The sequence below is a fragment of the Ursus arctos genome, unplaced genomic scaffold (assembly GCF_023065955.2).
Source record: "Ursus arctos isolate Adak ecotype North America unplaced genomic scaffold, UrsArc2.0 scaffold_24, whole genome shotgun sequence".
Taxonomy (NCBI): Eukaryota; Metazoa; Chordata; class Mammalia; order Carnivora; family Ursidae; genus Ursus; species Ursus arctos.
The window spans coordinates 39,499,899-39,515,212 of NW_026622919.1; the positions used below are offsets into that span (position 1 = coordinate 39,499,899).

General features: G+C 38.8%; 1 protein-coding gene across 6 annotated transcripts in view; it reads right to left on the bottom strand.

The window, feature by feature from the left end:
* The window catches only part of NF1 (neurofibromin 1), a 258,716-nt gene that overhangs the window by 98,823 nt on the left and 144,579 nt on the right, over window positions 1–15,314 (bottom strand). For all 6 annotated transcript variants that reach the window (XM_026517664.4, XM_026517666.4, XM_048223273.2 and 3 more), the window contains 3 exons: window positions 14,882–15,028; window positions 12,735–12,881; window positions 8,758–8,868 (listed from right to left, as the gene is read on the bottom strand). In XM_026517664.4, coding sequence (XP_026373449.1) covers window positions 8,758–8,868; window positions 12,735–12,881; window positions 14,882–15,028 — 405 coding nt within the window. The remainder of the gene's footprint in view (window positions 1–8,757; window positions 8,869–12,734; window positions 12,882–14,881; window positions 15,029–15,314) is intronic.

Genomic DNA, 15,314 nt, shown 5'->3' on the forward strand with positions numbered 1-15,314 from the left:
GGTACGAAACGGGGAGCCGTGAATCCATGCACAGATATAGGAAGATAAACGGAAGGGGGAGGGAGCCTCCGCGCTTGGGCGTAGGGAAGCAGTAGCCACATGTGCTGGGGAGCGGGCCGGACTCCTGGACCGGCACACGCGAGAGAGCAGACTGAGGCCGTGAGCCCAGACTGAAAACCGGAGCTCCAGAATGCTCACTGGAACCTGATTAAATCCGGGAGCTCGGGAGCATGTGCGTGTCCAAACTGAAAACAGGAGCTCTGGACTGCACACTCGAACTAGACTGAAACCAAGAGCTCAGGAGTGCGCACAACCAGACTGAGAACCGGTGCTCCAGAGCGCACGCGAACCATACTGAAACAGGGAGCTCAGGAACTCGGGAGCATGTGTGGGAACCGGGGGCGGCTGCCGGTGTTAGAAGCACAAAGGACAGAGACAAGCCGGCCCTGGAAGTGAGGGCTGGGACACAGGCTGTAGGGTGCACATCCCGGGTCGCTGCAGGGTTTTTAGCAGCACCGATAGTAACAGAGTTAAAGTGGCCAACAGAGCTCAATGGAGAGTGAACTACGATCTCTCTGTTCTGAGACAGAGGCAAGAATACGGCCACTGCTGCTCTGACTCTCAGAAGAGGCACAGCAAACCGCCAGGGAAAGCCGCCAGAGAACAAAAGGCCAGAAATACCGGCTCACATTGTGCCCATCCCCATCCCCCCTCACAGGGGACGGGGCAACTCTACCCAAACAGGGTTAGCTGAGTATCAGCACGGCAGGCCCCTCACCCAGAAGGCAGGCTGAAAAATCAGGAAGCCGACATCCCTAAGGTCCTTATAAAACAAGTGCACACTGCCTATGTCCTGGTCAATAACTGGGGCTCTGGGCATCCCCACAACCTCCCCTCATCAGAATGACGAGAAGGAGAAATCCCCCCCAGCAAAGAAAAGATAAAGAGTCTGTGGCTTCTGCCACAAAACTGATGGATATGGATATAACCAAATTGTCAGAAATGGCGTTCAGAATAACAATGGTCAAGATGATGTGAAGGCTTGAAAAACTATTAATGAAAATATTAACGAGAATATAGAATCTCTAAGGGCAGAAATGAGAGCGAGCCTGGCAGAAATTAAAAATGCTATGAATCAAATGCAGTCTAAACTAGACGCTCTGACAGCCAGGGTAAATGCGGCAGAAGAACGAATTAGTGAATTGGAGGATGGGATGGTAGAAGAGAAAGTTAAAACAGAAACTTGCCTCAAAAAAATCCAATCTCAAGAATGTAGATTACGGGAGATTACTGACTCAATGAAACGTTCCAATGTCAGAATCATCAGCATTCCCGAGGGGGTGGAGAAAGAGAGAGGTCTAGAAGAGATATTTGAACAAATTGTAGCTGAGACCTTCCCTAATCTGGCAAAGGAAACAAGCATTCGTGTCCAAGAGGCAGAGAGGACCCCTCCCAAGGTCAATGAGACCAGACCTACACCACGTCATGTCATAGTGCAATTCACAAATATTAGATCCAAGGATACAGTATTGAAAGCAGCCAGGGGGAAGAAAATCCTTACATACAGACGGAAAAATATCAGAATAACATCAGACCTGTCTACAGAGACCTGGCAGGCTAGGAAGAGCTGGCAGGGTATTTTCAAAGCTTTATCTGAGAAGAACATGCAGCCAAGGATCCTTTATCCAGCAAGGCTGCCATTCAGAATAGATGGAGAGGTAAGGACCTTCCAGGATCAGCAGAAACTCAAGGAATTCGTAACCACCAAACCAGCCCTACAGGAGATATTAAGGGGGGGGGGTCTATAAAAGTAAAAAGGCCCCAAGAGTGATACAGAACAGAAATTTACAATCTATAGAAACAAAGACTTCACAGGAAACATGACATCATTAAAATCATCTCTCTCAATAATCACTCTCAATGTGAATGGCCTAAATGCTCCCATAATGCCACAGGGTTGCAGATTAGATAAAAAGACATGACCCATCCATTTGCTGTCTGCAAGAGACTCATTTTGAACCTAAAGTGAAGGGATGGAAAACCATTTTTCATGCCAATGGACCTCAAAAGAAAGCTGGGGTAGCAATTCTCATATCAGACAGATAAGATTTTAAACTAAAGACTGTAGTTAGAGATACAGAAGGGCACTATATTATTCTTAAAGGATGTATCCAACAAGTGGATATGACAATTACAAATATCTATGCCCCCAACAGGGGAGCAGCTAGATACATAAGCCAACTATTAAACAGAATAAAGAGACATATAGATAAATTAATAGTAGGGAACCTCAACACTCCGCTCTCAGCAATAGACAGATCACCTAAGCAGAAAATCAACAAAGAAACAAGAGCTTTGAATGACATACTGGAACAGATGGACCTCATAGATATATACAGAACACTACACCCCAGAACAACAGAATACTCATTCTTTTCAAATGCACAAGGAACTTTCTCCAGAATAGACCATATACTGGGTCACAAAACAGGTCTTAACCGATACCAAAAGACTGATATTATTCCCTGCATATTCTCAGGCCACAGTGCTTTGAAACTGGAACTCAATCACAAGGAAAAATTTGGAAGAAACTCAAACACTTGGAAACTAAGAACCATCTGCTCAAAAATGATTGGGTAAACCAGGAAATTAAAAATCAGTTTAAACAATTTCTGGAGACCAATGAGAATGAAAACACATCAGTCCAAAACCTGTGGGACACTGCAAAGGTGGTCCTAAGGGGAAAATACATAGCCAACCAAGCCTCACTCAATAGAAAAGTCTAGGGGCGCCTGGGTGGCACAGCGGTTAAGCGTCTGCCTTCGGCTCAGGGCGTGATCCCGGTGTTATGGGATCGAGCCCCACATCAGTCTCCTCCGCTATGAGCCTGCTTCTTCCTCTCCCATTCCCCCTGCTTGTGTTCCCTCTCTCGCTGGCTATCTCTATCTCTGTCCAACAAATAAAATCTTAAAAAAAAAAAAAAAAAAAAGGAACAGAAAAATCTAAAATGCAGTTTTTATATTCTCACCTCAAGAAGCTGGAGCTGGAAAAGAAGAATAGGCCTAACCCACACACGAGAAGGCAGGTGATCAAGATTAGAGCAGAGATCAGTGAATTAGAAACCAGGAGCACAGTAGAGCAGAGCAACAGAACTAGAAGCTGGTTCTTTTAAGGAATAAATAAGATTGATAAGCCACTGGCCAGACTTATTCAAAAGAATAGAGAAAGGACCCAAATTAATAAAATTATGAATGAAAGGGGAGAGATCACAACCAACACTAATGAAATAGGAAGGATCATTAGAAACTTTTATCAACAGCTTTATGCCAATAAATTAAACAACCTGGAAGAAATCGATGCCTTCCTGGAAACCTATAAACTACCGAGACTGAAACAGGAAGAAATTGATGCCTTAAACAGACCGAATAACTATGAAGAGATTAAAGCAGTGATCAAAAACCTCCCCAAAAACAAGAGTCCAGGGCCTGACGGATTCCCAGGGGAATTCTACCAAACATTCAAAGAAGAAATAATACTATTCTCCTGAAGCTATTTCAAAAAATAGAAACAGAAGGAAAGCTACCAAACTCATTCTATGAGGCCAGTATTACCTTGATCCCCAAACCAGGCAAAGACCCCATCAAAAAGGAGAATTACAGACCGATTTCCCTGATGAATATGGATGCCAAGATTCTCAACAAGATCCTAGCTAATAGGATCCAACAGTACATTAAGAGGATTATCCATCAAGACCAAGTGGGATTCATCCCTGGGATGCAAGGGTGGTTCAACGTTCGCAAATGGATCAGTGTGATAGATCATATCAACAAGAAGAGTCAAGAACCATATGATCCTCTCAATTGATGCAGAAAAAGCATTTGACAAAATACAACATCCTTTCCTGATTAAAACCCTTCAGAGGGGGCGCCTGGGTGGCACAGCGGTTAAGCATCTGCCTTCAGCTCAGGGCGTGATCCCGGTGTTGTGGGATCAAGCCCCACATCAGGCTCTTCCGCTATGAGCCTGCTTCTTCCTCTCCCACTCCCCCTGCCTGTGTTCCCTCTCTCGCTGGCTGTCTCTATCGCTGTCAAATAAATAAAATCTTCAAAAAAAAAAAAAAAAGACAAATAAATAAATAAATAAAACCCTTCAGAGTGTAGGGATAGAGGGTACATTCCTCAATTTCATAAAAACCATCTATGAAAAGCCTACAGCGAATATCATTCTCAATGGGGAAAAGCTGAAAGCCTTTCCCTTAAGATCAGGAACATGACAAGGATGCCCACTCTCGCCATTATTATTCAACACAGCACTAGAAGTCCTTGCAACAGCAATCAGACAACCAAAAGGGATAAAAGGTATCCAAATCGGCAAAGAAGTCAAACTGTCTCTCTTCGCAGATGACATGATACTCTATATAGAAAATCCAAAGCATCCACCCCCAAACTACTAGACCTTATAGAACAATTCAGTAATGTGGCGGGATACAAAATCAATGCTCAGAAATCAGTTGGATTTCTATACACGAACAATGAGACTGAAGAAAGAGAAATTAGAGAATCCATTCCATTTACAATAGCACCAAAAATCATACATTATCTAGGAATTAACTTAACCAGAGACGTAAAGGATCTATATTCTAGAAACTACAAATCACTCTTGAAAGACATTGAAGAAGACACAAAAAGATGGAAAAATATTCCATGCTCATGGATCAGAACAATAAACATAGTTAAAATGTCTACCCTATGACCCAGCCATTGCACTACTGGGTTTACCCCAAAGATACAGACGTAGTGAAGAGAAGGGCCATATGCACCCCAATGTTCACAGCAGCATTGTCCACAATAGCTAAATCGTGGAAGGCTGAGATGCCCTTCAACAGATGACTGGATTAAGAAGTTGTAGTCCATATATACAATGGAATATTACTCAGCTATCAGAAAGAATGAATTCTCAACTTTTGCTGCAACATGGCCGGCACTGGAGGAGATAATGCTAAGTGAAATAAGTCAAGCAGAGAAAGACAAATATCATATGATTTCTCTCATCTATGGAACATAAGAACTAGGATGATCGGTAGGGGAAGAAAGGGATAAAGAAAGGGGGGTAATCAGAAGGGGGAATGAAACATGAGAGACTATGGACTATGAGAAATAAACTGAGGGCCTCAGAGGGGAGGGAGGTGGGGGAATGGGATAGACTGGTGATGGGTAGTAAGGAGGGCACGTATTGCATGGTGCACTGGGTGTTATAGGCAACTAATGAATCATCGAACTTTACATCGGAAACCGGGGATGTATTGTATGGTGACTAACATAATATAATAAAAAAATCATTTAAAATAAATAAATAAATAAATAAATAAATAAATAAATAAAATGTCCATGCTACCCAGAGCAATCTACACTTTCAATACCATCCCAATCAAAATACCAATGACATTTTTAAAAGAACTGGAACAAACAGCCCTTAAAGTTCTGTGGAACCAGAAAAGGCCCCGAATCTCCAAGGAACTGTTGAAAAGGAAAAACAAAGCTGGGGGCATCACAATGCCGGATTTCGAGCTGTACTACAAAGCTGTGATCACAAAGACAGCATGGTACTGGCACAAAAACAGACACATAGACCAATGGAACAGAATAGAGAACCCAGAAATGGACCCTCGGCTCTTTGGGCAATTAATCCTTGACAAAGCAGGAAAAAACATCCGGTGGAAAAAAGACAGTCTCTTCAATAAATGTTGCTGGGAAAATTGGAGAGCTATATGCAAAAGAATGAAATTTGACCACTCTCTCACACCATACACAAAGATAAACTCCAAATGGTTGAAAGACCTCGATGTGAGACAGGAATCCATCAAAATCCTAGAGAACATAGGCTGCTACCTCTTTGACATCGGCCACAGCAACTTTTTTCATGACACATCTCCGAAGGCAAATGAAACAAAAGAAAAAATGAACTTGTGGGACTTCATCAAGATAAAAAGCTTCTGCACAGCCAAGGAAACAGTCAAAAAAACTAAGAGGCAGCCCACAGAATGGGAGATATTTGCAAATGACACTACAGATAAAAGACTGGTATCCAAAATACACAAAGAACTTCTCAAACTCAATACACGTGAAACAAATAATCAAATCAATAAATGGGCAGAAGATATGAACAGACACTTTTCCAATGAAGACACAAATGGCTAATAGACACATGAAAAAATGTTCAAAATCATTAGCTATCAGGGAAATTCAAATCAAAACCACCTTGAGATACCACCTTACACCAGTTACAATGGCAAAAATGGACAAGGCAGGAAACAACAAATGTTGGAGAGGATGTGATGAAAGGGGATCCCTCTTACACTGGTGGTGGGAATGCAAGTTGGTACAGCCACTTTGGAAAACAGTGTGGATAGCTAAATCGTGGAAGGAACCGAGATGCCCTTCAACAAATGACTGGATTAAGAAGATGTGGTCCATATATACAATGGAATATTACTCAGCCATCAGAAAGAACAATTACCCCACATTTGCAGCAACATGGAGGGGACTGGAGGAGATTATGCTAAGTGAAATAAGTCAAGCAGAGAAAGACAATTATCATATGGTTTCACTCATTTATGGAACATAAGAAATAGGATGATTGGTAGGAGAAGGAAGGGAAGAATGAAGGGGGGGTAAACAGAAGGGGGAATGAACCACGAGAGACTGTGGACTCTGGGAAATAAACTGAGGGCTTCAGACGGGAGGAGGGTAGGGGATTGGGATAGGCCGACGATGGGTATTAAGGAGGGCACATATTGCATGGTGCACTGGGTGTTATATGCAAGTAATGAATCATGGAACATTGCATCAAGAACTGGGGATATACTGTATGGTGACTAATATAACAAAATAAATATTATTTTAAAAACTAAATTTATAAAGAGAAAAAAAAAAGAAAAGAAAAAATAAAATAAATAACTAGTCTTAAGATTACACAGCTAATAAAGCAAGAGTTGAGAATCATCTTAAGTCACCATGTTCTATAGGTTTCCTGGAAATCTCACTGACTTAATCCAACAAAGGGTGCCTGCATCAGGCCCATCCTGCTTTCCTTGGCCTTTTCTAGAACCTGCAGAGAACCAACACAATCTTACAGTTTCTGATCCTGAAGAAAAAACCTAGCATTTCCAGAAATCTTTGCTACTTGTAAACTAACAAGAATTTAAAGGGGGAGGAGGACACACATCTATCTGCCTCTCTCACCAATGTTTCACTTTTAAGTACTTTGATAAAATAGGGAGGGTCAAAATATACTGGTTGCATTAAAAGTTGGGATTCAGGGGCGCCTGGGTGGCTTAGTCAGTTAAGTGTCTGCCTTCAGCACAGGTAATGATCCCAGGGTCCTGGGATCAAGTCCCAAATCGGGCTCCCTGCTCAGTGGGAAGCCTGCTTCTCCCCTGTCCCTCTGCCCGCCATTCCCCCTGCTTGTGATCTCTCCCTCTGTCAAATAAATAAAATTAAAAAAAAAATAAGTGAAAGTTACGGTTGAAATACAAATATGGTTCACCTCTATTGCGAAAGAAAATTAAAATTATCTTAGGCAATTTAGAAATGGGTACTGGTATAAAAGTTGAAGAGAAGACTTTCAAGGGAAATGAAGAGATGTTACTCAAGAGTTGTTCAAGAGGATAGCTCTAGTAAATGCATGTTTTTATACTCTTGATTCTGTAACACCCAGTGCTTGGGACTCCTGGGTCTTAACGCTATCTGGATTATTTGATTAAATGCATTTCCCACCTTCCACATTCCTTTCTTCAATCCTCTCCCACTATTTCTCAGCCTCCATTTATTCCCTACACACTGATAAGCTTTTGCCACCCATGACCATTCGGTCTACTGACGTTAATTCTTCAATTTATGTTAAAATCAGGAAACTCGGGAAGATTAATTCCTATAGATACTGAATAGCAAAACAAAGATTACAAATAGTCCTAAAATTCCAAACCAATGGTCTCTCTGTTACACCACATTGTCTCTAAAGTTCGACTACCATGAGTTTATGTCATCAATAGGAAGAAGTAAAAATCACAACTAATATCACAGATAAGCTCTCAAAAGGAAGGTAGAATGGAAAGAAAAGACAATGGCAGGGACAGCAAGGCAAGCCTCACACCTATTGTTAAGAAGGAGCTCACAGCATTTCCAGAAAGGCTTTCCAGGAACTAGCCTGGACTGAAGACAGCATGAAAAAAAAACCAAAAAACAAGAAACAATGCAATCATTTTTCCAGGCTGTCACCTGTGCCATCCTTATAGAAATTTCCAACAGCTTCTCTGAATTATTTGTTAAATCACCCCGATGTTGTCACACACAGCATATTACTGAAAGTTCTTAGAAACAGACTCTTAAAAATTTTATTTCTGCTTAAAAATAAATGTTCCTGATTGTCATGTTGCAGATAGTATTTAATCAGAATACAGCTAAAAAACAAAAGATACTTTGCAATTTCTTATTCTTGGTAATTAATCCATTGTAGGGAGTATAAAAAAACTAATGTAAGGAAGAGAGCCAATAGAAAATAGGTCTCCTGAAAAGGAATTTCTGATATACCACGTACCATTTTGGGACAAGATGGCTATTTATCCAGCTATATTCTTCCAAGTAAACTTGTCTTCAATTCCAGTCAAGTCAAATGGGAAAAACCAAACTTGCTGTCTCTCTACATTTGTTATTATTTTTAAAACTCTGTTAAGAGAAACTAAAACATAGTATTTCTTACCTCCGTGCAACATAATAAAATATAGGGTTCCCAGCTTTGGAAGTCCCAGCTTGGTAGAAAATACTTAACGTCTTCAAGGCCTTGAACTCTTCTTTTTCATGTACTTGATGCCTGAGAGAAAAAACAAAAACAGACTAACTCATAGGCTTTACATTGTCCATGGAGTATTTCTAAAAACCCATGATTAGAGCAATGATAAAATACATAAAATGACAAAATATTTAAAAAGCAAAACACTTGCTGAAGAGCAATTTTATAACACATACCAAAAATTTCAAGGTGTTACTCTTTGAAACACAGTGAGTAGTTCCTAGGACTATCCTAAGCAAAGTACTGGGCAGGAATATTAACCATAGGATTGTTTTTTATCATAGCATTTTTTTCTAGAAGCCATTGAGTTTTTATTTTTTTCAAGAGTTCAGTTTATCAACCTTTTCTTGATTTATGATTTTGAATGATTAAAAAGGCCTTCCTTTGCACATCTTTTCTTCTTCACTGAAGTTTACCCTCATGAGGTATGAACACCTTTTTCCAGATGGTCACTCAGTTGTACCAACACCATTTATTAAAAGTTCGTTCAATGGCTAAATTCAACAACACAAGAAGCAACAAGTGTTGGCATGGATGTGGAGCGAAAGGAGCCTTGGTACACTTGCTGGGAATGCAAACTGGTACAGCCACTGTGGAAAACAGCACGGAGGTTCCTCAAAAAGTTAAAGACAGAATTACCATATTATACAATAATTCTACTTCTGGGTATTTACCCAAAGAAAACAAAAACACAAATTTGAAAAGATATATGCACCCCTATGTTTACTGCAGCATTATTTACAATAGCCAAGACATGGAAGCAACCCAAGTGTCCACTGACAGATGAATGGATAAAAAAGAACTGGTGTATATATAGAATGGGATATTACTTGGCCATAAAAAAGAACAAAATCTTGCCATTTGCTACAACATGGATAGAACTACAGGGTATAGTTCTGAGTGAAATAAGTTAGAGAAAGACAAATATCATATGATTTCACTCATATGTGGAATTTAAGAAACAAAACAAATGAACAAATAAAAAACAAAAAAAAATACAGAAAGTAAACTGGTTGCTGGAGGAGAGGTAGGTGGAGGAATGGGGAAAATAGGTGAAGAGAGTTAAGAGTAAACTTATCAGGACGCCTGGGTGACTCAGTCGGTTAAGCATCTTGCCTTCGGCCCAGGTCATAATTCCAGAGTCCTGGGATCGAGTCCCACATCGAGCTCCTTGCTCAGTGGGGAGCCTGCTTCTCCCTCTGCCTGCCACTCTCCCTGCTTGCTCACTCTTTCTCTCTCTGACAAATAAATAAAATCTTAAAAAAAAAAAAGAGTATACTTATCATGATAAACACTGAGTAATGTACAGATTTGTTGAATCACTACATTGTATACCTGAAACTGGTATAACAATGTATGCTAATTATACTAGAATGAATGAATGAATAAACACAAATCCCAAAACTTAAAAAAAAAGTCCATTCTAGTCTCCCTGATTCTGAATACCATTTTTAATCATATATTAAATTCCCATATGTATTTTAAAATATTTCTGAAAAAGCATGATTTGATTTTTATGTATTCTGCTGAACACTCAGTGTGTATAATTAATTTGAAGATTCATGTCATTCAATAACCCTGGGACATTTTCATCTGTTCTCTCTTCAAATATTACCTCTTCACCATTCACTCTAAGTTCCATTTCTGAAACACCTATTATGCACGTTGGACCTTCTTATTCTGTCATCTGCATTTCATAACTTCTTTCCTATTTTCCACTTCTTTATCTCTCTGTACTGACTATATGTTGGTAATGTGCTCAGAATTATCTTCCAGTTATGTATTTTAAAAATAAAGTATTTTAAAAATGTAGTTCCTTTTACCTACCACATAGGAATCTATGTGTCATGTGTCTTGTGTCTTGAAGGGGGATGGGGAGAGAGGTTGTATTATCTCAGTCCACCATGTTGCTGGTACGAGGTCAGCATTTGTTTAATATTAATGGAAACAACCTACATATCATTTGATAAGAGAAAGAGGTACACGTGTATAGATAAGTGACTATGCAGCTATCTGCCCGATGTCAACTGAATTATTTCTAAGAGGTAAATAAATATCTCTACGAGGAGTAACTGAGAATTTTTTACTTTCTTCTTTAGATTTCTAAGTTTTGAATAATTCAACAATTTTTATTCTTACAGCTGAAAAAAATTACAAAGCTACCTTCATTTCTTTAAAATGAAAATGGGTCTCAAAGAGCATCAATGGGAGCTGAAAACAAAATTAACACTTAACATTTATTAAACACTATGTATACCAGACACTGTTCTAGGTGTTTCACACACATTAGGTCATTTAGTCTTCAAAACCATAGAAGGTTGTTTTATAAGGGAAGTAAGGGTCTTAGGTAAGGAGCAATAAATAGGTTTTCTTAGAAAAGTGGAAAAAATGGCTAGGATGTCCTCGGTAATGTTGAATAAAAAATAGTTTTATATTCTTGTACTATGCAATGTTCAATTTGGTAATATGAAAATTTTGTGTGGAAAATATTTCTTTAAAAGTGTAGGAATAAACACCTGTTACACTGAAATGAGTATAACAGAGCTAAAGATAAAAATTAAGCTGGAAAAGAGACTGTTATGTATTCACACTTTTTGTTTTTGAGAGAGAGATAGAGAGAGAGAGAACACATGAGAGCACAAGTGGGAGAGCTGTGCTGAGTGGAGCCCGACGCCCAGTTGTGATCTTCACGGCCCTGATCTCAGGATCCCGAGATCACGACCGGAGTTGAAACTAAGAGTCAGACGCTTAACCAACTGAGCTACCCAGGTACCCCATGTATTCACACATTCTTTTAATGGTATCGAAGAATTGGAGGCATGTGCACACAACTGTGGCCTATATGTAATATGATCAATCACAGGCACTTACAGTGCAAGGCACATTATATGCAAATCTGTAATGTGAGTTAATTTCTGAATGTCACATTCTGCTTTTTTATTTGTTTCTAGAACATATTATGAACAAAACCTTCAGCCACAGTCACTAATAAAGTACTTACCGAGTGATTAAGTGTAAAGTACCATGAAAGGTACTTTAAAGACTAAAGAATTCAGCACTCTACTTTTGCTGTAACATCATAAAAGTGAACGTCGAACAATGAGGATCTTTTACCTCACAAACTCAATCCTTCCAAATGAGATTCAAAACAAATGTCCACAGAAATTTTATAGCAATACTGAAATACACTGAATTTTCTGAGACTCAATCTGAATGAAGTTAATAGCATTAACTTTTGGCAGGGTTCTGGAAAATGTTACAGTGTGGCAGAAAGAGTTCAGAACTTAAAGCCATAGGATCTATGAATTAGGTGCGGAATCCTGGGCAAATCAGTCACTCACTTCGAGCTGCAGCATCTCCCTTAACTATCATATGATTATCTACCTTCCCTTCTAAGTATTAAATGCAAAAACACCTCAAAGCAACATGACAAAGTGCCATTCAATAATATACTATTATTTTTATAAGAAAATCAAATATAAAACAAAGCACATGTCAACAATGCATAAGGTAAGAAAAAAGTGGGATCCCAAAATATGGCGATGTGGTCATTAGGCACATCCTTCCTGATAATCCTCTATCAGAAAAACAAGTATATCACAAGTGCCCTGGTAATAAACCTTGCACCGCGATCAAAAGAAAGCAATTGTAGGGGCGCCTGGGTGGCTCAGTCGTTAAGCGTCTGCCTTCGGCTCAGGGCATGATCCCGGCGTTCTGGGATCGAGCCCCACATCAGGCTCCTCCGCCATGAGCCTGCTTCTTCCTCTCCCACTCCCCCTGCTTGTGTTCCCTCTCTTGCTGGCTGTCTCTCTCTGTCAAATAAATAAATAAAATCTTTAAAAAAAAAAAAAAAAGAAAGCAATTGTTACTTCAACGTGGTACCTTACCTAGTCATAAATTCCTCAAACTTTGAACTGGTAAGGTTAAGGCTGGACCAGTGTGTATCTGCCACAGGTTTGTGCTCTGGAGGACCCAGGTATGCAAGAAGTGTCGCCATCTTATCGAAAGGTCGTCTTCCAACAGCTTTGTGATCCCTAGATATAGCAAACTACTTAGAAAAAAAGTAGCAGTTCACATTTAGCAGTACACATGGCTTTAGATTATCACTGGTTGCTTTTCTTCTTACTGTCAGCTGGTGGTTCTTGCTGATTTGTCAATAGCACCAAAAAGACCTCACAAGGGTTGTAAGTATACACAAAGACATCTTAGAAATACGACCACTCCCCAAACTACAACATGTACATAAAAATTCTTTTGTTTTCTAGTATTCTTAATCCATTACCATTAAATAGGCAATCAGTTAAGTAAAAATAACGTTGTGATCCGCTTTTTCACAAGATGAAAAGAATCTTTCTTGAGAAACTACGCTTTACAAATTGGGATTTGTCCCTCATATCAGATCTCTGCTTAGCCAGGATAAATATGGATTTTCAATAACTATTAAACATTTAAAATTATACAAGAATAACAAAATACTATTTCACAAACGTCAAACTGGCAAAACTTATGAAGTTTACTAATGCTAACTTCGGTGAGGATGTGTACACGGAGGTACTCTCACACAGTGCTGATCAAAACGTAAACTGCCATGTACGCTGGGAAAGGTAATGTCGCAGTATCTAGTAACGTCGCGGCTGTGTGCAGCCCAGAACCCAGCAATTACACATTTAGGTAACACACAGGAGACAAATCTGAAGAATATTTATTACATTACTGTTTAAAACAGTGAAAAACAAAAAACAAACCTAAATATCAACTAGGGAATGTGAAAATAAATTTTGATACAGTCATCCGATAAAACACAAACAGAAGTTAATTAAATAATAAACCTCAGAATACTGTTTGAAGAGACTATATTCAGTATATAATTTCTGCAAAACTTTAAAACACACAAAACTATGTCATATATACCTATAATTTCCTTATTTTGTCAGTTACATAGAGGGACGTTAAATCTTTTCCCCCAAGAAATAAAATGGTATAAAGATCTGAAGTGAACAGCAAACTAATGTCAAAGCTAGATGGTAGACATGGGTCTCTGTTATGTTATAGCCTATACTCTTCTATATGTTTGGAATGTGTGCTTTTTAAAAACAACCAAATTTAAAAAAACAACTGCAGCATCAAACTACACAAATATGTGCGTGAATTATATAAGAGAAATGAATGTTTACACTTAAAGGTGTCACAGTTTAGTGCGACACAGATAAAGCATCTTCAATCTTCCTCTATCAGGGCACACATCAGGTCATGCCCATATCACTTTAATCCATTAACAATTCATGAAGGAGTAAAATGCTATTTTAAACCACTATCTCCTAATTAGTTAGCTTTAGCTTCATGGTCTTCTACCACTCCCATGAATGAGCAAACCATTTTTATTAGCATTTAAGATTTTCTTGATACATATTACATTTGTAAGAGAACTCCTCACACATAGGAATTTGGATCCTTTATAAACACATACAACTAGAAAGGACAGCAAGTGATTTAGGCTACAATAGACTTTAACTAAAAACAGCTAATAAAATAATACCCATGTTAATACTTTTTAATTACTGAGTGTTTTCTGCATAAAGCTTTATTTGCATATACTTGAGAGTATCACAAATAGAATCGGAACACTGGCAACGTTCTAATTATTAAATTCCTGAGAATGAGCTACTCTTCAAATTCAGATGCCAATACTCATTTGAGCTTCTAGTAAATTTAAACTTCTCTACATTGTGTTGCACATGTTTGATGTTCTGCAAACCAGAAAAAAACCCCAAAGGGCTCATTTGTGATTTTTCAGCTTAACCTTAAAAAAAAAAAAAAAAAAGTCTGTAGCACTTAGGTGGGCTTGTTGATCATTTAATATGAACCAAACCTTCGCCTGTTTATTTTTTAAAAGAGTCTAGATGTTCTACGCTTCTCTTTCCAAACCACAATTCTTATTCTGATAAGACGCAAAATAGAAAGCATTATTCAGGACCCACAGTTTTATAAATTAAAACTAAGAGTTTTCAGAATCTCCATGACTGTGAAATCCTACCTGTTGCTAGAAAGATACTGGCCAATTTTCTCTTGATTGTTCCAGAGCAGACGATGTAAAGCAAGCACGTTGCCGTCACTGATGAAGGAAAGACTATGATTTACTGCATCACTTGTAGGACAGTCAGATGCTATATCAAGGAAAAACCTTAAAAGATACAAAATCATTAGAATTTTTAAAACCAGATACACTCATATCTATGTGTGAATCAAATTTATATGAAGTAACTTTGTAAAATAACGAGGATTACAAGTATGGAGGATTATGGTATTATTCACACGTGACTGTCCTTAAACAAAACAGGAAGAGATAATGAGAAAGTTGGTTTTCCATCTCTGATACCTGGCTTTAGCTTCAGAATAGGTTTTGAAGTCAGACAACAGCAAAATTTAGATGGATGAGACTTTGGATCGAAGCCAGTACTTTACAGATA